The following is a 23856-nucleotide window of genomic DNA, read 5'->3' as shown; positions in this document are numbered from 1 at the left end:
AGTTTTATAGAGCTTTAATGACCACAAATAGTCTCTCCGTGTGCGAACAGTTTGGAATCTTTCTCGTCATGTAAAAAACATGGCGTTGAAATTTTCGTAAAACACATACCTCATTGTCTTTCGAAGAATGGGAAGAAAGGGTATGGGGTGTATATCGTGCATTCTTTCTCTCTTCACAAGCCACTGTTTTGCAAGGGCTAGGCCCTCCCCTCCCCTCCCCTCCCCTCCCCCGCGCGCTTCATAAAAGAAGACGTGGACAAGGATCGTATTATACAAAGTAGCAACACGGTTTCCGTTGGTCAGGATTTAATTTAAAAGCCCCGGCCGTCGGTACATTTTCAATCAAGCTTCCCCTCCTCCTCCCCCTCGGGAGTGGACAGGGAGGGCTACGGGGATTAAAAAGACGCCTTGTTTAGGGAGGAATTTTAGAAATGCTTATTATCCTTGTAGTTAAATCAGCGGACAAATCGCATTAATCTGCGAGGATATCACAGGATGCGCACAAGAGTTCATTCAAAACTCAAAATATCAAGTTCCGACCCTAACGCCACCCTGTGCCCACCTCTGTCGAAATTTCGTCGGAGTCAAATAACCACTCTACTATTGGTTCTGTCTTTCGCTGTTGAACCTCGAAGGTCACATCTCCGCCACCAAAGTAAACCACGCCACATTCTCAGACACCTTTCCTTCTTCGTCCAACGCGATGCCGAAATATAAGCTTTCTTACTTTCCACTAAGAGGAAGAGCCGAAGCCATTAGAATAACCTTCGCAGTGGCTGGAGTTCAGTTCGATGACAGCCTGGTAAATCCGGAAGCGTGGTTTACAAACCTGAAACGCTGTGAGTATGAAAGAGTGACGTGGTATCCTCTGCGTCGATTTAAAAATCCAGCGAAAGATTATAAAATGTTTCGTGCAAGAGTTTTGTCGTCCTCAATCTGAGCAATCAATGGGATTGACTTCACGGAAAATATATGTGCACAGTTCGTACAAGAATTATCTTAAATCTTAATGTGTGTAAAACCCCATGAGATGTTGCACGTAGTCAAATCTGTCAATTTGTGTAAATTATAACCAGGCTGGTGGCGTTCACAAACATTTACAGTCAATTTCTGTCACAAAAGAAATCCCACTTTTACTCAAAAAATATTTTCCCGATTTCTTTAACCTTGAAAGATGTGGTCTCTGACTATTTAACGAGTATTTTTCGCTCAAGGACTTTGATCGAAATCGCTGAGCTACGAAAAAATCTTAAGTGTCAGATTGCTTTTCAATCGTTACCTTATTAATCACAGCTATTTTATGTCATCCGTTGTTTGCTTTGGATGCCAAAATATTTTTCATTTAGAAGCAATCAATTCCGTTGGGATTATTTCAATTGTCAACAACATGAATTGTTATTGAACAAAGTGCACGATTTGAATGACTGTCAGGAGAGCCTTTGTGTTGCACGCGGGGGAGGGGGGTGCGGAGGAAGGTTTAGTAAATTTAGGTCTCAAAGGTACCACGGGGAAAGGAAGAGGGGTGGGGTTCGTTGTAGAGAGTTGCAAATTAATGATGGGATGCGTAAATCAAAGGTAGTACATAGAAAGTAGTGAATCCATCCTTGATTGTCTTTCTGCTTATCATAATCTCTGTTTCGTTGTTTTGTCAGCTGGGTTCAGCCCTTCTGGTCAGCTACCAATCCTTGAGGTCGATGGCACAGTCCTCACGCAATCCAAGGCTATTCTAAGCTATCTAGCCAAGGAATTCAGTAAGTCACGATCATCCTATTTTAAGTAAACAAACTAATTAACTCCCGTTGTAAAGTAAACTGCTAAATGAACGTTCCAACCTATTCCCGCTCCGTCATGCAATTATCCCTCCCCAATTGTTGTGGCTTGCGTGAAGGGCATAGAGAAACTACACTCTCACAGCCTGCAAAACAAGAATTTCAGGCCATTGGAGGCAAGCATGAGGTGAGCGCGAAGTGCTAGTGACGTTCGAAGCGAGGTAGGCAAAAAGAAACAAAAACGAAAGAACAAACAAAAAAAAACGCGTGTATGCCTGTACGCATACTCTATATTATTGTTCACGCCCTTACGCCCCGAGACACATCTCAAATGACCAACCCATAAAAAGAGTTGGCGTGCAACGCTTTGTTTACAGGCCACACGTGGTGAAGATCATCCTGCGGTTTAGCAATGACTAAGATGAAGGATGTTGAGGGTAAAACTCCCACGAAAACATAGGCCAACCGCTCAACTTCAGGAAAGACTTGTAGATTCTTCTCTTTACCACTTTGATCTGAATGAAAATATCATTCAAAGAAATTCGATCTTGCCATAATAAAGCCCATTGACCCAATAGCCTACTAAAACATTTCAGCTACTTGCCCGTTTTTTCGTTTTGTTCGTTTTTATTTTATGGTATCAAAGATTACTCCCAACAACTTAGTGTGATAATCTTTCTGAAAACTGTTGATTATGAAAGCGCGTGCTACGCTTTCTTTTCAGATCTTGCTCCAGAAGGTAATCTTCAGCAGGCTCAGGCAGATTCTTTGGCTCACGTGGTCGACGATTTAGAGACCATGTTAACGCAGGCAGATGGCGAAAAAGACCCGGAAAGAAAGGTGTGTTTATCCTGATGATAACTACCGGAAAGGCGAACGAACGAACAAACGAGCGAACGACGGAACGAGTAAACGAGCGAACGAGCGAACGAGCGAACGAGCGACCGAGCGTACGAGATGAGCGAGTGAACTTGAAGAGTCCCACTATTTCGGCTTTTAGGGAGGTAGGATCTTAAGAGAAACTAATTTGCGTTTTGCGAAACCGTAATTTTCTTCCACGTGCACGAACCAGGAAAAAGCTATGAAGACCGCCACCAAAGAAGTGATTCCAGAGAAATGTGGATACTTTGAAAAGATCTTGTCAGCCAATAAACATGGATTCTTCATTGGTGAAAAGGTAGGCCAAAATCAGGCATAATTACAAAATAAAGAAGTTCTAGATCTCCCTCATTACTAGCGCTTCAGGACATGCGTTCCTCCGCCCACAAGAAGATTTGGGACGGGTCAGGAAGATATCTGTGTGGGGTCTGGCACTAACATTGCGAGACCCTTTGCAGATCTTACCGGCTCGCGAAGCAACGGCTTTACACTAACCTGCAGGCGAGGAAACACTCGTGCCGAGGCGCTTATAATGAAGGCCTGTAGGAGGGCTAAAAGAAGGCAAACAGCAATGCTAATGATAGGAACATAAACAACGAATGACTTACCCGGTGCAGGAAGCGGTGACGCTTTTGATGTCAATAACAATGACCATAACAATGACCATAACAATAACCATTAAACTGACGATTACAATGACCTCAGTGATGGTGGTCTTAATCATTGTGTTACTTTCTACAGCTGACTTATGCCGATATCGTGGTGTTCACCTTCCTGAACAGTTATTTCATGAAGGGAAAAGCTGAAGGAATTCCCGAGGATTTGACAAAGTTTCCTTCTCTGTCAACTTGGTACGAACGTGTCCGAACGCAACCGAAGATTTTGGAGAAGTTGAAAAATCCAACCGATGGATTCATAGATTACATCTATTGAGACATAATTTTGTCGGATGCTTTTTTTCCATGGGTGGACAGCGGAAAATGTCACAAAATAAAATCCTAGTCAGCCAGTCTATTAATAAAATGTGACTCCGCAGGTTTGTTATTTGGTATTTGTTTTTGTTGTGATCTGACTGTGCACAACCCTTACGAGGGTCCACAATAGGGGTTCTCAAATCCCGCTTTCCCGCCTTCTTTTCTTCTCAATCCCACCATCCTGCCCCTTTTTACGCTCGGATCCCGATCCCGCCCCATTTTTTTACGAGATTTTTGACATGTTTTGCTTGATCATTGAAATAGGCATTATGACTTACCTTCTATCAATTGTCAGTTTTGATGTTCCAGGTTCTCAACGTAACAATTAGCGACCATAACTTCATTTTCTGTTTTGCTTCATTATTTTTTGGTCCTCGCATTGGTACATGTTTACCTCGATACTTTAAGTCCAGTATTGTTGGAATTAGATAGATTGATGTTATCTGTCTGACTTTCGAAGATTCGACTGCTTTGCTGCTAGTTTCCATCAGGCGATGAAGTTAATTCTGTAAATTGTTTACATTGAGTTTAGGACATGGAAATAATTGTATATAAACACACTGGTCTCTTTTAAGAAACATAAACCTGCTATTAAATTTAATAGCACGACCAAAGGCGGACGCCCTTCCAAGCAGGAAGTTTGCTTTACCATCCAAAGTGGTGACCCTTACAGATCCTTCTCCAACTGGTCTTCGGTGTCTTCTTCTTCCGCACTGCTACTTGTATCATATTCGTCAGAAAGGCCGACATCTCCTGTTAGGTCAACGCTTTCCCCTGGCACAATGTCTTTCTCGTACAAGAAATCGGGGAGCGTTCCAGCCCTTGCCATGGTCGTTTCTTGTTGGACGGTTTATTGACGAACTCCAGCCCCATAGGTATATGCCCATTCCCTCATAAGCTGGGCGTTTTGGGCACTTATAACTCCAGGTGGAAGTTATGGCGCTAATGAAATTTCAATGACTTTTTAATTTTTTAAATAATATTTTAGATATTGACTAGTGAGCAGCACTTCTGTGAACAGTATAGTAGTTGCAAAACTTTTTTTATTTTCCTACGCGTTTCGTCTAACTGTCGTAGACTTCTTCAGGGAGTTTTACAAGTATAACTAAACGCCTATATTTATAAGCCAAAGTGGGGAGAGGGCAAAAGTGGGGCCAAGGTGGGGGCCATGTTTTTAGCTAAAACCGTGGCCCCCAAAATATTTTTCTCACCTTGCCTTACACGTGTTAAATTTTTCACACATTTTTCACAACTTCGCCTGTTCCTGTTCGTAAGTCCGACCAAGCCTTTACGGTCATCGGCCCCTGTAACTTTGGCTTATAAATACAGGCGTTTAGTTATACTTGTAAAACTCCCTGAAGAAGTCTACGAAAGTTAGACGAAATGCGTAGGAAAACAAAAAAAAGTTTTGCAACTACTGTTCGCAGAAGTGCTGCTGACTAGTCTTTATTTAAAAAAATTATTAAAAAACTGCGCGGTCTGGAACGGGATACCACGACTTTGGGTTGGTATAATAAAATGCCGCTCAGTTTGTTGTCTTCTTTACACTTTCCTTGACAGCGTTTCCGAAATTGCTGGCATATTCAAGGGAAGTCCATAAAGGTGATTTCTGATGGACCACAGAGTGACAGTTCTCTACATCTAATGTCATGCAGCTCAGGAGGTTGGTCCAATTATAACCCATTGGCGCTAACAGGTCTTAAAGTCTCTGAAGGCCAGACTGCAACAATAAAACAGACTCTATTGTCTTCTTAGCCACATTTCCCTGTGGTCCATTAAGGGACCTTGGCAAGCTTTGGATTTCACCGCGAATCGAGGCCTCGTTTCGGCGAAGATATTGCAACGTTTCTTTAAGCAGTGTAACGGCATCTTGTAGACTGCAAAGTTCGTACTTTGCATGCTTCTCGTGGACGGATAAAGCCTTGTATATCTTTCCGACTGCATCTAGAAATGCAGTGGTTTCCGTTCATGCAGAGTGGTGATTACCTTGAAACAGTTGGTGCGCGCATACGCTCAGTCCAAAGAATCGTCCAGGTCCGACAGGTCCCAGGCAGAAGCAGAAAAGGTCAAATCCGTCAACAAAGCAGGAATGACTGCAGGATCTTGACTTCTAACTTCAGTGATTTGATATCTCTTTCCGAGTGACGAAAACGGCGAAAATAGTAAAATCGGAAAAGACGAACAACACAAAAAAGTGATAATGAGCAAAATTTGACCGGCTTCACTTCCTTTGACACTCATAGCTTGACTACAAACGCGGTATACACGCTTAAGAACCATTTTTTTTTCAGTCAACGCTAATGAATTTTTAGTCAAGACTAAACTAAATTCCCGTATCCCGAATCCCATCCCCATAAAAGTAGGAAATCCCGCTCACGCTGGTTGTTAAAATTCCTGCATACCGCTTCTGTTTTCAGCTCATATCCCGAATATCACCACGAAAAATAGCCAAATCCCGCATTCCGCCAAACCTATTGTGGACCCTCTCTAACGGGCATTTCAATCCATCACCTCATTAAGGGGGCATTCTGGTCAAAAAATCCAAAAATTCCCAAAAGAAATGTAAAATTTCTTTTATGCCCTTAAAGGTCACTTAAGTTTATCTATTTTTAGGATATAATATTCTTTTACCCAACAAAGAACGCTTTTATCAAAAAAAATCCACATAAAGAGAGGCCTCTATTATTTTACGTTTCCGTTACCATGGCAACGAAAGCGAAACCAATCAGAATTTCAGCTAAATTTACAATAGAAAAACAAAAAATCAGCTGAATTGAGTCTGTGGGATCCAGAAGTCCTAGATCCACGTCCCTGGGTCTAGATTTTCTGATTAGAGCCTGGCTACTCAGCTCAAAGAGTAAACTCGTGTTGCTTCATAACAGCGCTTCGCGTCGCTATTGTTTATATTTCGTATACACCCAAAATATCATTGTTATAATGCCTAAATATGGCTCAAAACAGTCGACTATTCAGAAGAATAAGTAAAGGAAGAAAAAAGGCTGCTGGGGAGTTAAAAAACAAACTGTTTTGAGGGCAAAAACGCGTGATCAGACTGCAACCGTTGCTGTCACATTTGTTGGCGAAGAGGATGTTGTAAGTGAAAGAATTCCTCCGTCCAAAACTCCAGCTTCTTCGCGGCAACTAGGTGCCCAAGAACAAGAATCATCTGATTCCGAGAGTTATGAATTTTAGGAAAAAGTAAAAGGCTATCAGCTTGTTTCTATGGACAGTTTGTTAAAGTTTGTTCGAAGGATTCACTCGCGTGGACCAAGTGCTTCAGGTGTGTTATATGTTTTTTTAAATTTTTCTTTATTTGCGAGCACATAATGTTTGTCTGTGGCTATACTATAGTGTCTTACATATAACTATTTTATTTTAGGCAATGTTAAGCTGATTGAGAGAAGCATTGAGAGATTTGTTATCAGCAGCTCTTTCTTTGCTCAGTGCCATGAGTGTGGCATGGAGGAATTTATGGCTACAGGAGAGCATGATGGTGATCAAGAGACCCCGAGAACCATCTAGGGTAAAGATATCAATAGACTAGTAGTTAATGCTGCTTTTGAGATGGGAATTGGTAGAGAAGGGGTGGCTAAGCTATGTGAAATCCTAAACATGCCATTCAGCATTTCGATAGACACTTGGTATAGCCATGAGGAAATTCTTCATGCTGCACACGACAAAGTCACCAAGGAGCAGCTTAAAGTCAATGAGAATGAAGCAAAACAAGTCGCAATAGATAGAAGAACCTCAAGAAATGATAACAGTTCTCTTGTTGATATCCCTGTCACCTTTGATTGCACTTGGTCAAAGAGGGGTTTTACTGCTAATCATTGTGCTGGCTTAGCCTGCAAAGACAAGCCTCATCATTTGGATGCTGTCTTCAAAGAGCCATTGCTAAAGATTTATGAAAGATTAAGTGAGTCAGCATTGTTGCAAAGGTGTTTGCCTGGCTACACACAATGCCAATGAATCTATCAATTCTCATGTCTGGAAAGTGTCCAAAGCACAAGTGGCATGGATCAAAGAGAATAGTGATGGTGGCAAATGCTGCTGCCCTTCATTTTAGTTGTGGCGCAACTAAGAAACAATGTTATGAGGGAAGCAGGGCTTGTTGTGGGACACCATACCAACAGAGCTAGTGAAAGAAGAGACTCAGGAAGAGTAAAACAGGCTGTGGCAAGAGTGCAAGAAAAGCACAAGAAATATAGGCTTGCAAGGAAACAAGCAAAAGCAAAAGAAGAAGAACTCCGAGTCAGGAGAGAAGGAGTGACATATGAAGCAGGCAGTTTTAATGACATTGCTACTCTCAGAGAGCCTCAAAAGAAAGAAAGGAACAGGTAGAGACAGTTAGGATAGGTGTGAGCAGTGTATCAATGTAAATTTGTGAGTTTATGTAAGTCAAGGGGCTCTAGGTAGTATCTAACTATAATTAATTATCAAATTATGGAAATTTTGTTGTTTTCGTACTTGCCCCTTAAATATCTTAAGAGCATTTCAACATATTTTCACCATATTTTGCACAGTTATAATAGATATTATGGTTAACAAATTAATTGAGCCTTTTTTGAAAATTGCACATAAAACAGAAATTACAGTCTGTTAAATATTCTCTGTTGACAAATGGTTGCCATGGTAACTACAGTTGGCAAAACCCCAAAAGGCTCAATTACTTTGTTGAGTGTGTTGTGTAAGTGCTTTGTACTAAGTTACAGCTCTATAGCTCTTTTAGAACACAAGAATTTCAAGGGGAAGCTAGAACAAGTAAAAAATTGTCTCCTGAATTCATTAGTTAATAATTAACTTCATTAAAGATTCTGGTGTCTATTGATCATGTTGTCTTACTTATTAGTCATTGATTAATGCATGTGCCAAGTTTTGACTGTTTTCTCTCAATTGTAAATTTTTTATGCATTATTTTATATGCAAGTGAATTTGCCCCAAAATGTAACCAGAATGCCCCCTTAAGTGTGTTTCTCTCAAAGGAAGTCCTACTTACTGTATTGTTTCAAAACACAAAGAAAGTTATCCTATCCCTAAATGTTAATTTTTCGCCCACTACATTTTGTTTATCTGTTTAGTTTTTCGTTTGTTTTTGTGGCTACTGCTTCTTATAGGAGACGAAGCCACATGCATATCACATCGAAATGTACGAGCCAGTGATGGTAACAATACAATATTCCAATCTTGATGCAATTTAGCCTCCTCTCGCAGCCCTTCTTTGTCTCGGGATCCCTGTGTCTCCCTCCCCACTTTGTCAGGGATCCCGAGACAAAGAACGGCTGTCGAGAGGAGGCTAGATGTAATTTAGATGATGATGATGATGAACTTTATTCATGTGTCAATTATAAAATAGCAGTAATAAAACCACTAAGTAAGGACACAACAAGATAACTTAGATAAAATAATAAATAACTAAGTATTAATATACGATTAAATAGCATAAAATATACGAATAAATAGCATAAAATTTGTGGTCAGCAGAATTAGGTTAGGGGACCTTAAGACGTGGGGGGGGGGTGGGGGGGGAGGAATAGTCTGAGCCTAATTAAGATATAACTAAGAATCATGCACTGCAAACCAAGCAGCCCACACAGCTACCATCGTCCATTAACATTTTCAAATCCATTCCTCTAACTGCCCTCTTAAAACCCGTTAGTGAATTCAACGTCCTGATACGGGAAGGTAGCTTAGCCTATAGCACAGGTCCTAAATATCTAAGGGAATGCCTGCCATAATTAATAGAGTTAAATCTTGGAATAGGAAATTCTTTAACTCTTAAGTTATTCACTGTGTGATTTGCTGAAAATAAATCTTGTATATAGCTTGGTGCTAGCTTAAATTTTACTTTATACATGATGGTCGCAATATCTTGCAATCTACGGTAAACTAGGGTGGGCAATTTAGCCCATTCTAACAACTGCCTATAGTTAGCGTTCCAGTCACGGAAAACTGCTTTAAGATCCCTCTCCTGGACATGCTCCACTTTTCTTGCATCACTTCCCCTACAAAAGTGCCATACAATACTGCAGTAAGTCAAATAGGGCAAGACTGCAGCCTTATACAGCTGCAGCTTAGCAGTGGTTGGTATCAAGTTGCGCAACCTTATCATTACTTCCACTCTCTGACTAGCTTTTTTGCAAATCTCACTTATGTGGACATTAAAGGTCAATTGAGAATCAATGCGTACACCTAATAATTTAATGTTCTGATAGTGGGAAACTGTAATACCGTCTATGTCAATATTGATATTGGCATCTTTTTGCTTGCTAATGAGCATGCTACCATATTTGGTAAAGTTTCTCTGTAAACAGTTCTCTTTATACCAACTTGTTGCTGCAACTGCACTCTCCTGTAATCTTGCTTGGATTAGCTGGACATCTTTACTTGCTTCGAAAAACTGGTGATCATCCGCATACATGGAGATATTCGACTTCATTACATAAGTCAGATCATTCTGATAAAGATTCCACATCAAAGACCCGATGTTTCCCGGTGCTACTTATTGTTTGTTTCGAAGTACTACGGAAGACGACGAAAGGGGCTATGATAGAGTGTATGAATCAAGGTTTGGGAGGGGGCGGGGGGAGAGATGAATGTTTCTGGGCAAAGCGAAAGTCTAAACAAACAGGCATAGGAAACAAATTGAGCGAACGAACACTATCTTGCAGTGTAGGCGTCCTATTAGAGCGAGTTCAATGAAGCTCGCGATCGCTTATTCAACCGCCCGTGTCTAATTTGGAGTTAGAGTGAGCGGTAGAGGGAGGGAGCGGGAAGGCATTCCCCACCCTCATCCCCTTCTTATTTTTCACTATCCCTCACCCCTTGGAACAAATTTCCTTCACTTCCCGGCCTTCCGCTTCCACTTAAATCAAAGATGACGGCCGCGGCCATAATTTTTGCTAAGAAAATACTGAGCACGCGCTCGCCAAAGTTACGCCTGACTGCTCCGAAGGCAAAACAAAGGCCAAAAGCAACGCCCGTTGAACAAACAAAAAGGAATAATATAAAAAATAGAGTTTTTACAAACTGACTAAAACCTCATTAAAAGCAAACGATTTTCTCAAAACCTTTTCATCGTGCACAGAGTATCCTAAGTTAAGCCTCCTCCCAAACCCCCCTCCCTCCCCCTGCGCTCGCCTCGTGACTTGAGATTTTCACACGTGACTAGATTTGCAGTTGTCTGGAACCCCTGTACGCGAAGTTGAAAGTCACGAGGTAATTATGTCTCAGAGATCCTATAAACTCACTTATTTCAAAGCACGAGGCCGCGGAGAATTTATTCGGCTGGCTTTTCTCATCGCCGGAGTCGAATTTGAGGACTTCTGTATCGATTTTCATGAGGAATGGCCTGCCTTCAAAGCGAGTGAGTAAACATGTTAATCCAGGCGCTAAGGCGATACTCGATCATCAACGAAGCGCGTTTGTTATAACTCAGTAAAAGAGAAATACAATCATCATCATTTAAAATTTACTATTTAAGCGAAATTTGGTTCATGGTACACGATTGTGTTGCATGTAAATGATACAAAGAAATTATAAGACTAAAGCCAATTGTATCGAATCGAAATTAAACACGTAAAAGTCACGCGCACCATTTGGGGTTCTGTCCTCGTGTAGCGGTTCACAAGAGCGGATACAAAAGACCGAACAATACACAACAGCTATCCAATGACTCTTAAACAAAGAAAAAACAATGGTAATTCCCTTGTGGACCGGTACACCAGGACAGAACCCCATTTGGGGCCGAGTAACAGAGTTTTGATCCATGAATTAGTTGGTGTACCTTATTCCAATGATGAAATGGTAAAGACCGTTAATCGTTTTACTGACCTAGAAATTTGGTATGATTGCTGCACATATTTTTAATGTACATCATTATCTTAGGTTGAGTATTTGTCTTGCTTTGACCTTCAAGCATGTTGTTTGTTTGTTTGTTTGTTTGTTTTGCCGCTTATTCTTTCAGCTGGCAAGTGTCCCTTTAATCAGCTGCCAATACTAGAAATAAAGGAGGATGCCAATTCAGAACCCATCATGCTTAGCCAGTCTCTGGCCATTTTACGATATCTGGCAAATGAGTTTGGTGAGTCACAATTACAACAGATTTACTTTAGTTGGCAAATTGCATTCCTCTGTACAAGAAACCTGCACACTATTGCAATTCACAATTTAATTTCTCTACACTCATGCTTGACGACTTTAAGAATGATTTTCTGAGATCTCTCCAACACCTCAATGTGAGATTTTACACATGTATAGGCATGCTGCAAAAAAAACAAAATATCAGTTTGCACCATGACAATTCATAGTCCTTGTACCCACTGAGCATAAGTTTCCTAGTCGCACATTTCAGTCATGCTTGAGTGAGTTTAACTTTCAATAACGAGCTTTTTTGTATAAACAGAATTCTTCTCCAGTTTGAACAAGCTGAAGCAGTACTGTCCGTGCATTACCCTCCATATTCTCTATTCTAAGCTTGTTATGATGTTAGCTTGGAGAATTTGGATCAACTAATAATCCCCTAATTGACCTTTTTCTTAATTCTTTTTACTTGTTTGCTTAATCTTATGTTGATATTGTAAGGAGAAATTCTGTCTTGGTCACTCATGGAAGTTAATGAGCTAAAGATAATTTCATACTGTGAATAAAGGTGATTGTCATTAAAATGAGGATCAGAAACAATATGGATTACAATGTTAACAAAAAAAAAATTCATTGTGGTGATAATGGATTTGTGAAATAAATTAACAATTGCAGGACTGGCACCTGACAGTAACTTGGACAAAGCAAGAGCCGATGCAATTGTGGATGCTGTGATGGACATCAGAGCTAAGAAGAGAGATATCCATTTTGAAAGTGATCCAGCAGCTAAGGTTGGATTGGCATGGCACATTTAAAATGGTTGTTGAAGCCCTTGAAAATAGATAAGAAAGCCAACTACTTTTTTGTCATTAAAACAAAATACCAGGGAAATGGTGATGAAAAAACCACCTCTCACCTCCCCCCACCTCATTCAGTGCTCGAAATTAAAAAAAAATCCAGGTTGTCCATATTTCAAAAGCCGGGCAACCACAGCCATGAATTTGGTTGCCCTGATGAATCCTTGGTTGCCCTGTAGAAAAATCCATACATTTAAGTGCACTACTCAAAAAGCATCCATTTTTACGCCATGTAGAGCTTGAGATGTAATCACATGCGGTCAAGCTTGAACTACTCCCATAGTTCCTAGTGTGTGGCAATGGTTTTCGTGGAAGTCTGGGTTTAAGTTGTGGCATATTCAAAATGGTGTCTTTGATCTTGATTGCCTCCAGACAAGAAACTTTGTGTTTGTCTCTTACATTTTCGTACCTGGCAATATTTTATAAAATTTACAAATATCTAAAACACAGGAAAACGCTTAGCTGAGGCAAATTATTATTAACTTCACACTACCGGACATTGACAAAACAAAACCATTGCGTAGGTCAGATGCTGTTTATGGTTAATTTATTTTCTATTTTTGGGTGGGTAGTCCGCTGTTTTTTTCCCCAGACAACCAGCCTCTTAATTTTACTAAAAATTGGTTGCCTGGTAAACTTTTTGGTCATCTCGGACGATCGGACGACCGCTAATTTCGAGCACTGCTCATTACTGGAAATTTGTCACTAAACCCCTGCATCATCAATTACAATTGTAAGATTTACCATCATGTAGCCACGTTAATCTCTAGAAATCTGAAATTTGGCAATGCTTGATTTGAATAATGTTCCCAGCCTGCTACCCCACATTCAAATTATTTTTGGAGAACACATCGTACTCTCTCCATGAAGACCCTAGCATCAATTTACATATTCTCTATGCTGTTCTTCATACCTCTCGTAAGGTTCTAACATGGAGAATCTCTTTATCGATCAAAAGCTTCTTTAGTTGCATGGTGATAACATTTACAGGCTGCCATGACAGCTCTACACTGCACACTTTTATTTTCCCCAGCTTCACATCTTTCTGTTGGCCTTGAGTTGGATCTTGGCCAGAATGGGGTCGTTCAATGCCACTGAAGGGTCCTGGGCCTAAATTGTTCCCAGCACGAATTCTAAACTCCCAAAGCTCATAGTACCCAGGGTTTTGTGACCTTAACGTTTGATCAAGGTAAAATTATAAGGAGAAATTAGATGCTGGTTACTCTTAGGGCTCAAAAGGTAGTTAGTATTGAAGACATTTCAGTGACTGTTACTCCACAGTACATGTATTCTGCTGTTACCTTTTTTATGAAAACTCAACTGGATGGATGCAAAATGAATGCACAAAACAAACTGTCAAACTGTCTTAGGACAGAAATATTCAACAATTATTCCCCAAAGTGGAGGTGAATAGTGGTGGATATTTACTGAGTGGCAAAGCAACAAGGTAAATATCCACCACTCTTGATGACATTGAAGTGAATAACTGCTCCAGGTATATACCACACAGATACAAAAAATAGTTTATTTCTTTCAATATACTAATAATGGTTAGAACTTAAACACTTGAAGCATGATTTTGTCTCATTGACTGCTCGGAGGTGAATAGTACTAGCTATTAACTTCTGAATTAGCTGATCAGTGGGTGCAAAAAGCCCTGATTATAAGTACCGGTGTGGTACATAATTATTTTATTTATTTTTAATGGAGGTAAAATTTATTTGATTTTACCTCAAACATTGAAAAAAAAGACAGGTGGTGGATCTATCATACTGCACAGCAGGATAGCAATTCACAGTTAATGGATATGTATAGCCATGGAAAGTCAACAATGAAAACATGAGAATTTCGAGACAGGCCACAAATGGGTTACTGCATGTTTTTATTTAATATTTAACAATTATTCCGCGAGTGCGCATTGGACATGAGATGATAGATAGCCAACGAGGCGCATAGCACCGAGTTGGCTATAATTAACAATTATTCCGCGAGTGCGCATTGGACATGAGATGATAGATAGCCAACGAGGCGCATAGCACCGAGTTGGCTATAATCATCTCATATCCAACAAGCACGAGTGGAATAATTGTTTTATTAAAAACGTTGAATTAAATTACTAAATTTTATTAAGTTTTTAGCGCCCTTTTAATTTTTAGCTGACATGTACGCTTACCATATTTGTAGATTATGGTATATTGGCTGATAAACCATAGTGGTTAAGCCAATAAAAAGTCTTGAATTGCATTATCCAATGATCTAGTTTTTAATAACTATATATATATATATTATCTTGTAGGAAAAGCTCACAAAGGACTTCCAAGAGTCTCAACTACCATCTGCTTTGAAGAATCTTCAAAAATTGTTTGAAGCCAATGAAGGAGGGCAAGGGTATTTTGTTGGCAAAAAGGTATTGGAAGATTAAGAGAATTTCTCTCATAGCTCAAATGGAGCAAAGCTACCAGTAGTCTCTCTTAAGTGATATTCTCACTACTATAAAGAGGGTACTCAGTTATTGCTGTTTGTCATTGAAGGGAAACAGATAGGAGGGTAGAAGAAACATTTTTTTACTGTCCCATGAATGGTGTGTTCCCTAAATAGAGGTGTTCTAAAAAAGAGTTTCCACTGAATGTTTGGAAGTCTTTAATTGAAACAATGCAGAGCAGTATTCTCTAAAAACTCTGTTTGGGTGTCTTCTGTACAGAACTTACTTTCTGTCATGCAGTGCATGCTTTTAAAATGATTTTCAAAAATTCAGTTCTGTAATCTGCAGTGTTCTAAATGTAACTGTCCTTTTTTTTGTTTTGTTTTGGTCTTTCAGCTAAGCTATGCAGACATCTCATTTTTTAACTTCCTGAACAGTTGGGTTGCAAAGGACAAGGTGAAAGGATACCCAGTTGAACTGGAAAATTTTCCTAAGTTACGAGGCCTTTATGAGCGTGTGCGAGATATCCCAGCTGTAAAGAAAAGGCTTGAAACAAGGCCGGACACTGTGCTGTAAAGGAGGGTCTTCACAAGCTTACTAGCCTAGAGGAAGTGAACATGTAACTTCTCGACATGATTGTTATAGATCATCCTTCAAAAAGGATTTTGAAAAACGGGAAGAATGCTGACAAAAAGACGAAAGGGTCACTTGTCGTCAATGGGTTAACTTGTAAAAGAAACTATGTTTAGGCAATCTTAAGACTATGGTTTTTAAGACTAGAAGTTTCTAGAATTCTTGATGAAATTATTAAAAGATAGTATCGTAAATGTTGGTACGACTGCTTTTGTAAGTTACATAATATTCATTTGCTTATTGGCCCATGATTATTATTATTATTATTTTTCTTTTTATAAATACAGAATCACCTTTTCTCTGAAGCAAATGAGAACACTTTGTGGGGAACCAAGTGGCCGAGGGGTCTGGGTTCGAGACCTGGCTGGTTAATTTTGTTGTGTTCTTGACAAAACACTTTGCTCTCACTGTACCTCTCTCCACCCTAGAGGGTAAATAGTTCCACTGAACTGTTAGAGCAAACGTGCTAACTTTCAACTCATCAACCTAAAGTACATTTGCTTAGAGTGTTTCTCGTAAAATATCAAAACACAAAAGATCGAGGGAACGCCCTGGGTAGCCAGAGATCAGAGATATTACATTTAAGATTAGTCTCCTTCGCAGCCGCTCGGGCCGGAGTCACGCAACGCTCCCCGATGCACTGCTTGTTACCTTGAGTTGAAATGTGTCGCTAAATTTTCCATGACTCACACCCATTGACTTTGGAAATTTTTGTCTTGATGAAATAGAGGTGGGGCTGGTGTTAGGAGCAATCGTCTCACCACTTCATTTAACATTTCAGCTGTGTGCTTGCAACGCAAAGTTTTCCTCCGTTCCACATTATCATGCAAATGTAGAGTTGCGTAATCAAGTTTGATGAGCACGCGTGCGCCTGTACTGTCATTGTCACTTACAATTCTAATCTGCTCGCTCAAAGATAAAAAAGAAAACACGCCATTATGGCTCAGTATAAGCTCACCTACTTCAACATTCGAGGAAGAGCAGAAGCGACACGACTGATATTCAAAGCAGCCGGGGTGGAGTTTGAAGATCATCGAATTTCATTTGAAGACTGGGGAGCACTGAAAGCAAGTAAGTTTTACAGCGCGATTCAATCGTTTGTTTGCATTTCAAAATTTGCATTAAGGTGAATGTTCTCTTGTTTAATTTAGATCAGGTCATGATTTGAATTTCAGGTGGTTTTTTCAGGGATAATTTATCTTTGAACCTCTCGACGCCTTCATTCCACTTTGTACATCTATGAAGCTCACGGTGTCCCACTGTTGATTGAAGATTTCGCTTACAGCTTTTAAAATCACGTAGCAAAGCGTTTATCCTGCGCAGATTTTTGCTCAGGAAAAAGGCTGGTATCACCTATTTACAGTGTGTTCCGAAATCTCGCATTCGGCCTCCGCTAAACTAAGTTCAGGAGCTAAAAATAATGGTTTCCGCAAAGTTTGTGAATAATGAATTTACGGTGTGCTTAATCAGGTAAAACACGAATTTCCATAGATCAGTATAAACTTTGCACAGTTCTCAGACTCGTCACGCAACGCTTCTCCTCTAATTACGGATGCGAGGAAGGAGACCAATTAACCCCTAAGTATACCGTATGTTTTGATAGCTGTTCTCTATTAATATTAACTTTCGTTGTATTATTAAAGCTGGGAAATTTCCGTTTGCTCAGCTGCCAGTTCTCGAGTTTGATGGAGAAATTCTTGCCCAATCTTTATCTATCGCAAGATACGTGGCCAATGTGTTAGGTAAGTTTCAAGAGCCAGTCTGTCTGATTATTTTCTCCTGATAAGTTTAAACCCTTTATTTTATTTCAAAGCTAACACACGCATACGCACACTCACACGCATACGCACACGCACGCACACACACACACACACACACATACACTCACACACACACACACACTCACACACACACACACACACACACACACACACACACACACACACACACACACAAACAAAACAAAACAAAACAAAAGCAAACAAAAAAAGACAATCATCATTATAGTTGGTAATGGTGTCTCTCCCGATAAGAAGTGAGTTTATTCCACCTTCTCTCCCTCCCTCTCCCTTTCCTTTCTTTCTTCCTCCTTAATTCCTTCCTGTTTTACTCCAGCCCGTCTAAATGTTCATTATGATCTTTATCATTATTTTTGGATCGTCTCAGGCTTGGCTCCTGCCACTGATTTACTGAAAGCTAAAGCAGACATGCTTGTGGATAGCTCTGCTGATTTGATGGAGAAATATGTTAAAGCTCACTTCGAAAAAGACGAGACTAGAAAGGTAGTTTGTACACTCATAATCATGGTATCTAATAGCATCGATTTCCTCATGTCCCTTTAATATGACATAACACTACAAGTGAATGAATGGAATGCTTATGGACTAAACGACCCAAGGGTGAACTGGTAGTGCGCGAGAAAGTTTGGTTCACACCGGCCCCTTTTTAACTAATTGTCATTGTAACCTATTAAGCTTTCTTTCATTTTCATCATAATTATGTACTCCTTGAAGAAGCTCTTACATGCCTAGCTGGGAGAGATCCATCATCGATCAATACCAGTCCTTGGTATGGGATAAAATCTCAGAAATAACCGTTTTCTCAAGGTGGACAGCTACCACGAAGTAAAGCAAATTATATCTCACTCGGTTTTTCCTTCATTTCTTGCTCCAGGCTAAGCTATACGACGACGCGAAAGCTGCTACACCAGGAATGTTGAAGGGCTTTCAAGATATTCTTAAAGCAAACAACGGCGGAAAGGCTTTTTTTGTCGGTGAAAAGGTGAGTCACTGCAAGTCGCTATTAGACTCTGAAACAGTCCCTAAAGATTATGAACAGCCCCCACAACCGTGGCGTTAGTCGAAATAAATCGGCGATTACAAAAAACCTCTCACCCACCCCCTCATTCACTCACTCGCTCATAACCTATATCGCTCACGCTCTCACTTGCTCACCTACCCCTCACTCACTCACTCATACACTCTCTCACCCACGCACTTGCGCTCTCGTGCACTCACCCGCCCACCCACCCATTCACTCAATCACGCTCTACTTGCGCACCCACCAACCCACCCACTCATTCACCGACTCGATCACCCACTCACTCACCCATCCACTCACGCGCTCGCTCACCTACCTCGATCACTCAATCACACAATCCCTACCCACTCAGCCACTCAATCCCTCTCACACTCCCTCACTCATTTAATCTCTCATTCACTCACACACCCACCCACCCACTCACTCAGTCACTCACTCACTCGCTCACTCATGATACCATGCCTCGCCCCTTCACTCATTGAATATCTCATTTACCCACTCACTCACTCACCCACTTATGATACCCTCCCCCAACCCCTTCACTCATTTAATCTCTCATTCGCTGACTCACCCACCCACCCACTCACTCTCTTTCCCCCGCACCCACCAACTCATTCACTCACTCACCAACCTAATCACTCACTAACCCACTCACTAACCCACCCACTCACGCCCTCACGCATTCACGCACTAGCGCACTCGTGTACTCGCGCTCACGCACTCATGCACCCACTCACTCACTCACTCGCTGGCTCGTTCGTTCGTTCGTTCGTTCGTCCGTTCGTCCGTTCGTTCGTTCGTTCGTTCGTCCGTTCGTCCGTTCGTCCGTTCGTCCGTTCGTTCATTAATTAGTTCGTTCATAATTCATTTAATACCCCTTAGTCCATTTAATTTCTTTGATGGTTTATTTCTTTGTTCATGCATGTTCATCATTTACATTTGTCATCACTGGCTTGCATCATTTGTTTATTTTCAGCTCACCTACGCAGACATTGCCGTCTTTAACATGCTGAATCACCTCTTTGTTCAAGGAAAGGTTAAAGTTCCAGAGGAGATCCAAGCGTATCCTCTCCTGGAGTCTCACTATAAACGCATTATGGAGATCCCGAATATCAAAAAGTGGTTGGAGGCGCGACCTGAAACACTGATATGAGCAAATTTGTGCGTTACTTTGTGTATTCTTCATACAAACTTGTAGCGAGGGAAATTCTTCAATCCTGATAATTAAGTTTATGTATGGGAATAAACGAATTAAAATGTTCTAGACGAGGCCTTTCAGGAAAGAGGGTTGTTTCAGGGCTTAACTGAACCTTAACTGCGTCAAGAGATGTTAAAATTTGTAATTTCTCCTCGCAGTTTTTTGTAAATTACCTACCAAATTAGTTAGAGAAAAATTCTTCTCCAAGGAAATATTACTCTGGTCCCAGAGGTTCTCTTCTCTCTACCGGAGTACGAGAATTCGGCGTTTCGCGCTCCGGGCAGAGAGAAGAGAACCTCTGAGACCAGGGTAAGGAAATATTGGTCTCGAACTCTTTCCGATTTGACTCACCGTTTATGAAAACGCTCAGGAGTATGAATGTCAAGTCATCTTAAAATAATCACTAGCTAAACAAAAAAAAACCAAGAAAGAGAAAAGTAGAACAAATGAACCTTTGATCAACACTGGGTTGAAAATTCGCTTATTAAACGTTGAATTTTCAGTTGAAGTGTTAAAATTTTTAGGGGCAGTAAATCTGAAAAAGGGCTCTCCCCAGACATGCCACACGCTGTCATGATAGTTGACGCAAAATAGACCGGTTCACGCTCTTGAGTGCATGCTGGGTAATTAGGGCAAGCAAATCCAAAATGGCGGATACGAACAACACTCTTTTGCTCGATCTGAATACTTATAGTTCAATATAGAAGTCACAGCTACATTTTGAGCTCTTTATGTTATTGCCATCTCGCTCAAAAGTCGTTGACAGTTCAATATCCCAACAACACGATCATGGCCACGCACCTCGAAGATTTTTTGGAACTTTCATGTGGGGAATTGCAGTTTTATCTTAAACAGCGAGGTTTGCCCTCTGGAGGGACACACTCGGATCTTGCTGCTCGTGCTTTGGTAGCTTTTGAACATAAAACGCCTATTCGAGATTCGGCCGAAAGCCAAGCCAAGTCACTACAAAATGAGCATGTAGAACTACTACGCACATGCGGTATAAAGGATCCGTTATCCATGGTCGATTGGGAGGACTGTGTAACAAAGTGGCCGCATACAAACATTGGTCAAATATTCTCGTTTATACTTGGAAAAAAAGCTTTCGACACTGACTATATTGGTCAATATAAAATCAGAAAAGCGTATTCATACTTTAAAAGTGGTTTTGTGCACACTGTATACTCAAAAACAATTCATGGACAAGACAAAGTTCTGTTGTTTGCATCTGTCACTCCATCTCAAAGAATTCGCGAAGAACCTCTTAAAGTGTGGATAATTTGTAAATCTCCCGGTGAAATTCTTGGGGCATATTGTAGCTGTACAGCTGGATACAGTCAGTGCTGTAATCATGTCATAGCCCTTTTATATAAAGTTGAGTTTGCCAACCAGAAAGGTTTCACAGATCCTTCCTGCACAGATAAGGCATGTGTGTGGAATAATACTAGCAAGAAAGACATCCAACCCATGAAATTAAAGGACATGGTGTTCCAAAGCCACAAGGTAGTCAAAGAAAACCCAAGTTATGCTATTAATAGCAAGGAAAAACAGAACTTTGATCCTCGGCCAGAATCCTTGAGGGTTGTTACCGAAGAAAGCAAGCAAAAGTTTCTAGCTTCTCTTCGAAACATAAATCCTGATGCTGTCATCCATATTTCATATGCACCACCAACTTCTGATGATGTTCCCCCATCACTACAAATTATAGCTGATGATATATCCTCTAAAAACAATGGTGTAGATGCTGATGAATTAGTGAGACAATTTCTGGAACAATTATCTTTCAATGACAGTAGCATTAAAGAATTAGAAAAGGCCACAAGGGATCAGGCTAACTCCAGTATATGGAAAGAGCAAAGAAAAGGTAGAATAACTGCATCTCATTTTCATGAAGTATACACAAAGACAAAAACAATTCTTAGAAAAAGAAAGCCAAATTGCAAAGTAACACCTCTTCTTGAGCGAATTTTAGATTGTACCGATCTGTCAATGATACCTGCCATTAAATGGGGAAGAGAACATGAGAGAGATGCTGCTGCATCATTCTTTGCACAAGAATCCAAAAAACACAAAAATGCAAAGCTTCAGACTTGTGGCTTGTTTATATCTAAAACTTACCCTTTTGTGGGAGCTACCCCAGATGGTATTTTTCACTGCGATTGCTGTGGTCATTCTTGTATTGAGTATAAATGTCCATACTCACTTGCAGACATGAAATTTGATGAGCATTGGAACAATACAACTTATCTAGAATTAGTGAATGGGAAGATCATGCTCAAGAGAACCCACAGTTATTATTACCAGATACAAGGACAAATGGCCCTAACAGGATGTCCTAAAACCTTTTTTGTTGTTTGGACTCCACTTAGTGGTGCTCATATTGAAATTATTGAGTTTGATTTAAAACTGTGGCAAGATATCATACCAAATCTAACAATTTTTTTCAAGACTTATGTTGCTAGGGTGTTGCTAGGTACTAGGCCTATTTATTATTGTGCTGTCTGTGAAAAACCCTGTCTTGAGCCAGATGAAATTGAATGTGATGATGAAAACAGTGTTCAGTGTGAATGTTGTATGCTATGGTTTCACTGGGCCTGCTCAAATTTTGAACAAGAATCAACATTCATTTGCAGATTTTGCAATGAACAAGCAATAGATAATGATTAAAATTATAGAGTGGAAGCAATATGACCTCAACAAACTACTAAATAGTACAAAATAGTGCGGATGAAACCAAAACATTATAGTATTTAGTATTACTAAAGTTTCAAAGTTATTGTTTGAACATTGTTGTAGCTATATACAAACATGTTTGTGTAATTCCATAAAGGAATTGTATTCTAGAAGATGTGTAAATAAACTTGACTACCATAGCTTATAACCTGTGAGAAAATTGAATGGGAACATTTTGGACTGGTACAAAATGCAAACATAATTGATGAAATGAAATCTATGTACTCAAAGGCTTTTTCATATTACATATTGCTGCACAAATGATGATTATGTCATCCAAATGGGAAAGAATGCTAATGGGAATTTCTTGCTTTAACATAGCAAAGTCTTTAATTCGCTTGATAGCCTGCTCGACATAAATCCGTACATTAGCAATAAGTGATGTGTTCCTAACATCAGCACCTGACATCTGGAGATTGGAATGCTTGGAGGGTGGAATTGTTAGAGAACATTGGTAGTATGCTAACAGGTCATGAATCTTGAATCCCCTGTCTGCCATAACTTGGTCATGTGGCTGAAGATAGTTTAAGAAACCACTGTTTTCTACAATAAAAACATCAGATGACCTCCCACTGAAGGTCTCAGAGACAAATGATATGTGGCCATTTGGTGTTATCCCTATCAAAAACTTTAACGTGTAGTGTTGTTTGTAATTTGACCAACACATTGCCGCATTCTCTAAGCTTGATGGGGTTTCAGAGAATAGTTCTGTGCAGTCAATGATGACTCTACACTTTCTGTAATATCGTCGAAACATATCAGGCATATTTCTTTGAATTAAATACCTATCTGGCCAGGAAATCATCCACTTTAATTCTTTAGACATCAGCTTAACCCAAGTGGTAAAGACAGAGCTGACAGTCGCCTCGGAAACTTTGAACCTTAAAGCCAGATCAAATACAAAGAGTCCTAGCTTGATTCGCATCATGGTTAGCAAAAACTCTTGCTCCAAGGTTAGAGCTCTCTGTACATTATTTGACCTGGGCTTGGTGGTGTCCTTCAAAGCACTTTCTTTGTCTCCTTTCCAGTAGTGCATACACATGGCTTTTTCAAAGAGTGTATTAAACATCAATTGAAATGTTTCTACGTTAGGGAATCCAGTGAAACGCTGGACATCTTGCTCTGTTGTTAAATCAGCAAACTTCATACTTCCGTATGTTAGCGGATTTATTATCAAGCATTGAGTTCCTTCTTCTTTGAAGCTTGAGTTATTGGATGCCTCAGCAGTAGAGACAACTTCGTGTCTTGCCACAAGCTTTCTTTTCTTGGGTGAAGGTTTGTTAGAGTCACTTGGCACCATATACAAAGTTGGAGTTGGTGAGGAGTACGTTGGCTTTCCATATTGAAAGTGATTCGAACAAACAGTCTTGTAGTTGCCGGGTTCGAAGCCAACAAGTCCTTTGGATATGCTGGCAATCCATTGGGCTCTTTTCTTTGGATCCTTCGGAATAAAATGCCAGCGAAGATTTTCGACATGTGACCGTTTCACTAT

The 23856-nt window shown here is 40.2% G+C and overlaps 3 protein-coding genes and 1 long non-coding RNA gene across 4 annotated transcripts; all 4 read left to right on the top strand.

Moving 5' to 3' along the window:
- The first annotated feature begins 513 nt into the window (after window positions 1-513).
- Window positions 514-3683, top strand: LOC111342430 (hematopoietic prostaglandin D synthase). Its single transcript, XM_088748175.1, has 5 exons — window positions 514-839; window positions 1653-1751; window positions 2494-2609; window positions 2842-2946; window positions 3390-3683. Exons 1-5 carry the CDS (start codon window positions 704-706, stop codon window positions 3579-3581), a joined length of 648 nt encoding a protein of 215 aa, XP_088604301.1. The 5' UTR covers window positions 514-703; the 3' UTR covers window positions 3582-3683.
- A 1347-nt stretch (window positions 3684-5030) lies between these two features.
- Window positions 5031-9471, top strand: LOC111342439 (uncharacterized). Its single transcript, XR_002695953.2, has 2 exons — window positions 5031-6902; window positions 7002-9471. It is a non-coding gene; the product is annotated as an uncharacterized LOC111342439 (long non-coding RNA).
- Window positions 9472-10784: 1313 nt separating this feature from the next.
- On the top strand, window positions 10785-15811 carry LOC111342436 (hematopoietic prostaglandin D synthase). The gene is made up of 5 exons (XM_022949514.2): window positions 10785-10985; window positions 11586-11702; window positions 12377-12492; window positions 14855-14965; window positions 15377-15811. The coding sequence occupies exons 1-5, from the start codon at window positions 10844-10846 to the stop codon at window positions 15554-15556; spliced, it is 666 nt and encodes a 221-aa protein (XP_022805249.1). The 5' UTR covers window positions 10785-10843; the 3' UTR covers window positions 15557-15811.
- A 457-nt stretch (window positions 15812-16268) lies between these two features.
- LOC148740100 (glutathione S-transferase 1-like) lies at window positions 16269-19703 on the top strand. Its single transcript, XM_088748168.1, has 5 exons — window positions 16269-16684; window positions 17257-17355; window positions 17780-17895; window positions 18287-18394; window positions 19410-19703. The coding sequence occupies exons 1-5, from the start codon at window positions 16552-16554 to the stop codon at window positions 19584-19586; spliced, it is 633 nt and encodes a 210-aa protein (XP_088604294.1). The 5' UTR covers window positions 16269-16551; the 3' UTR covers window positions 19587-19703.
- The last annotated feature ends 4153 nt before the right edge of the window (window positions 19704-23856 follow it).

Source organism: Stylophora pistillata, chromosome 2 (assembly GCF_964205215.1).
Source record: "Stylophora pistillata chromosome 2, jaStyPist1.2, whole genome shotgun sequence".
Taxonomy (NCBI): domain Eukaryota; kingdom Metazoa; phylum Cnidaria; class Anthozoa; order Scleractinia; family Pocilloporidae; genus Stylophora; species Stylophora pistillata.
This window is presented reverse-complemented; position numbering and strand designations above follow the sequence as displayed.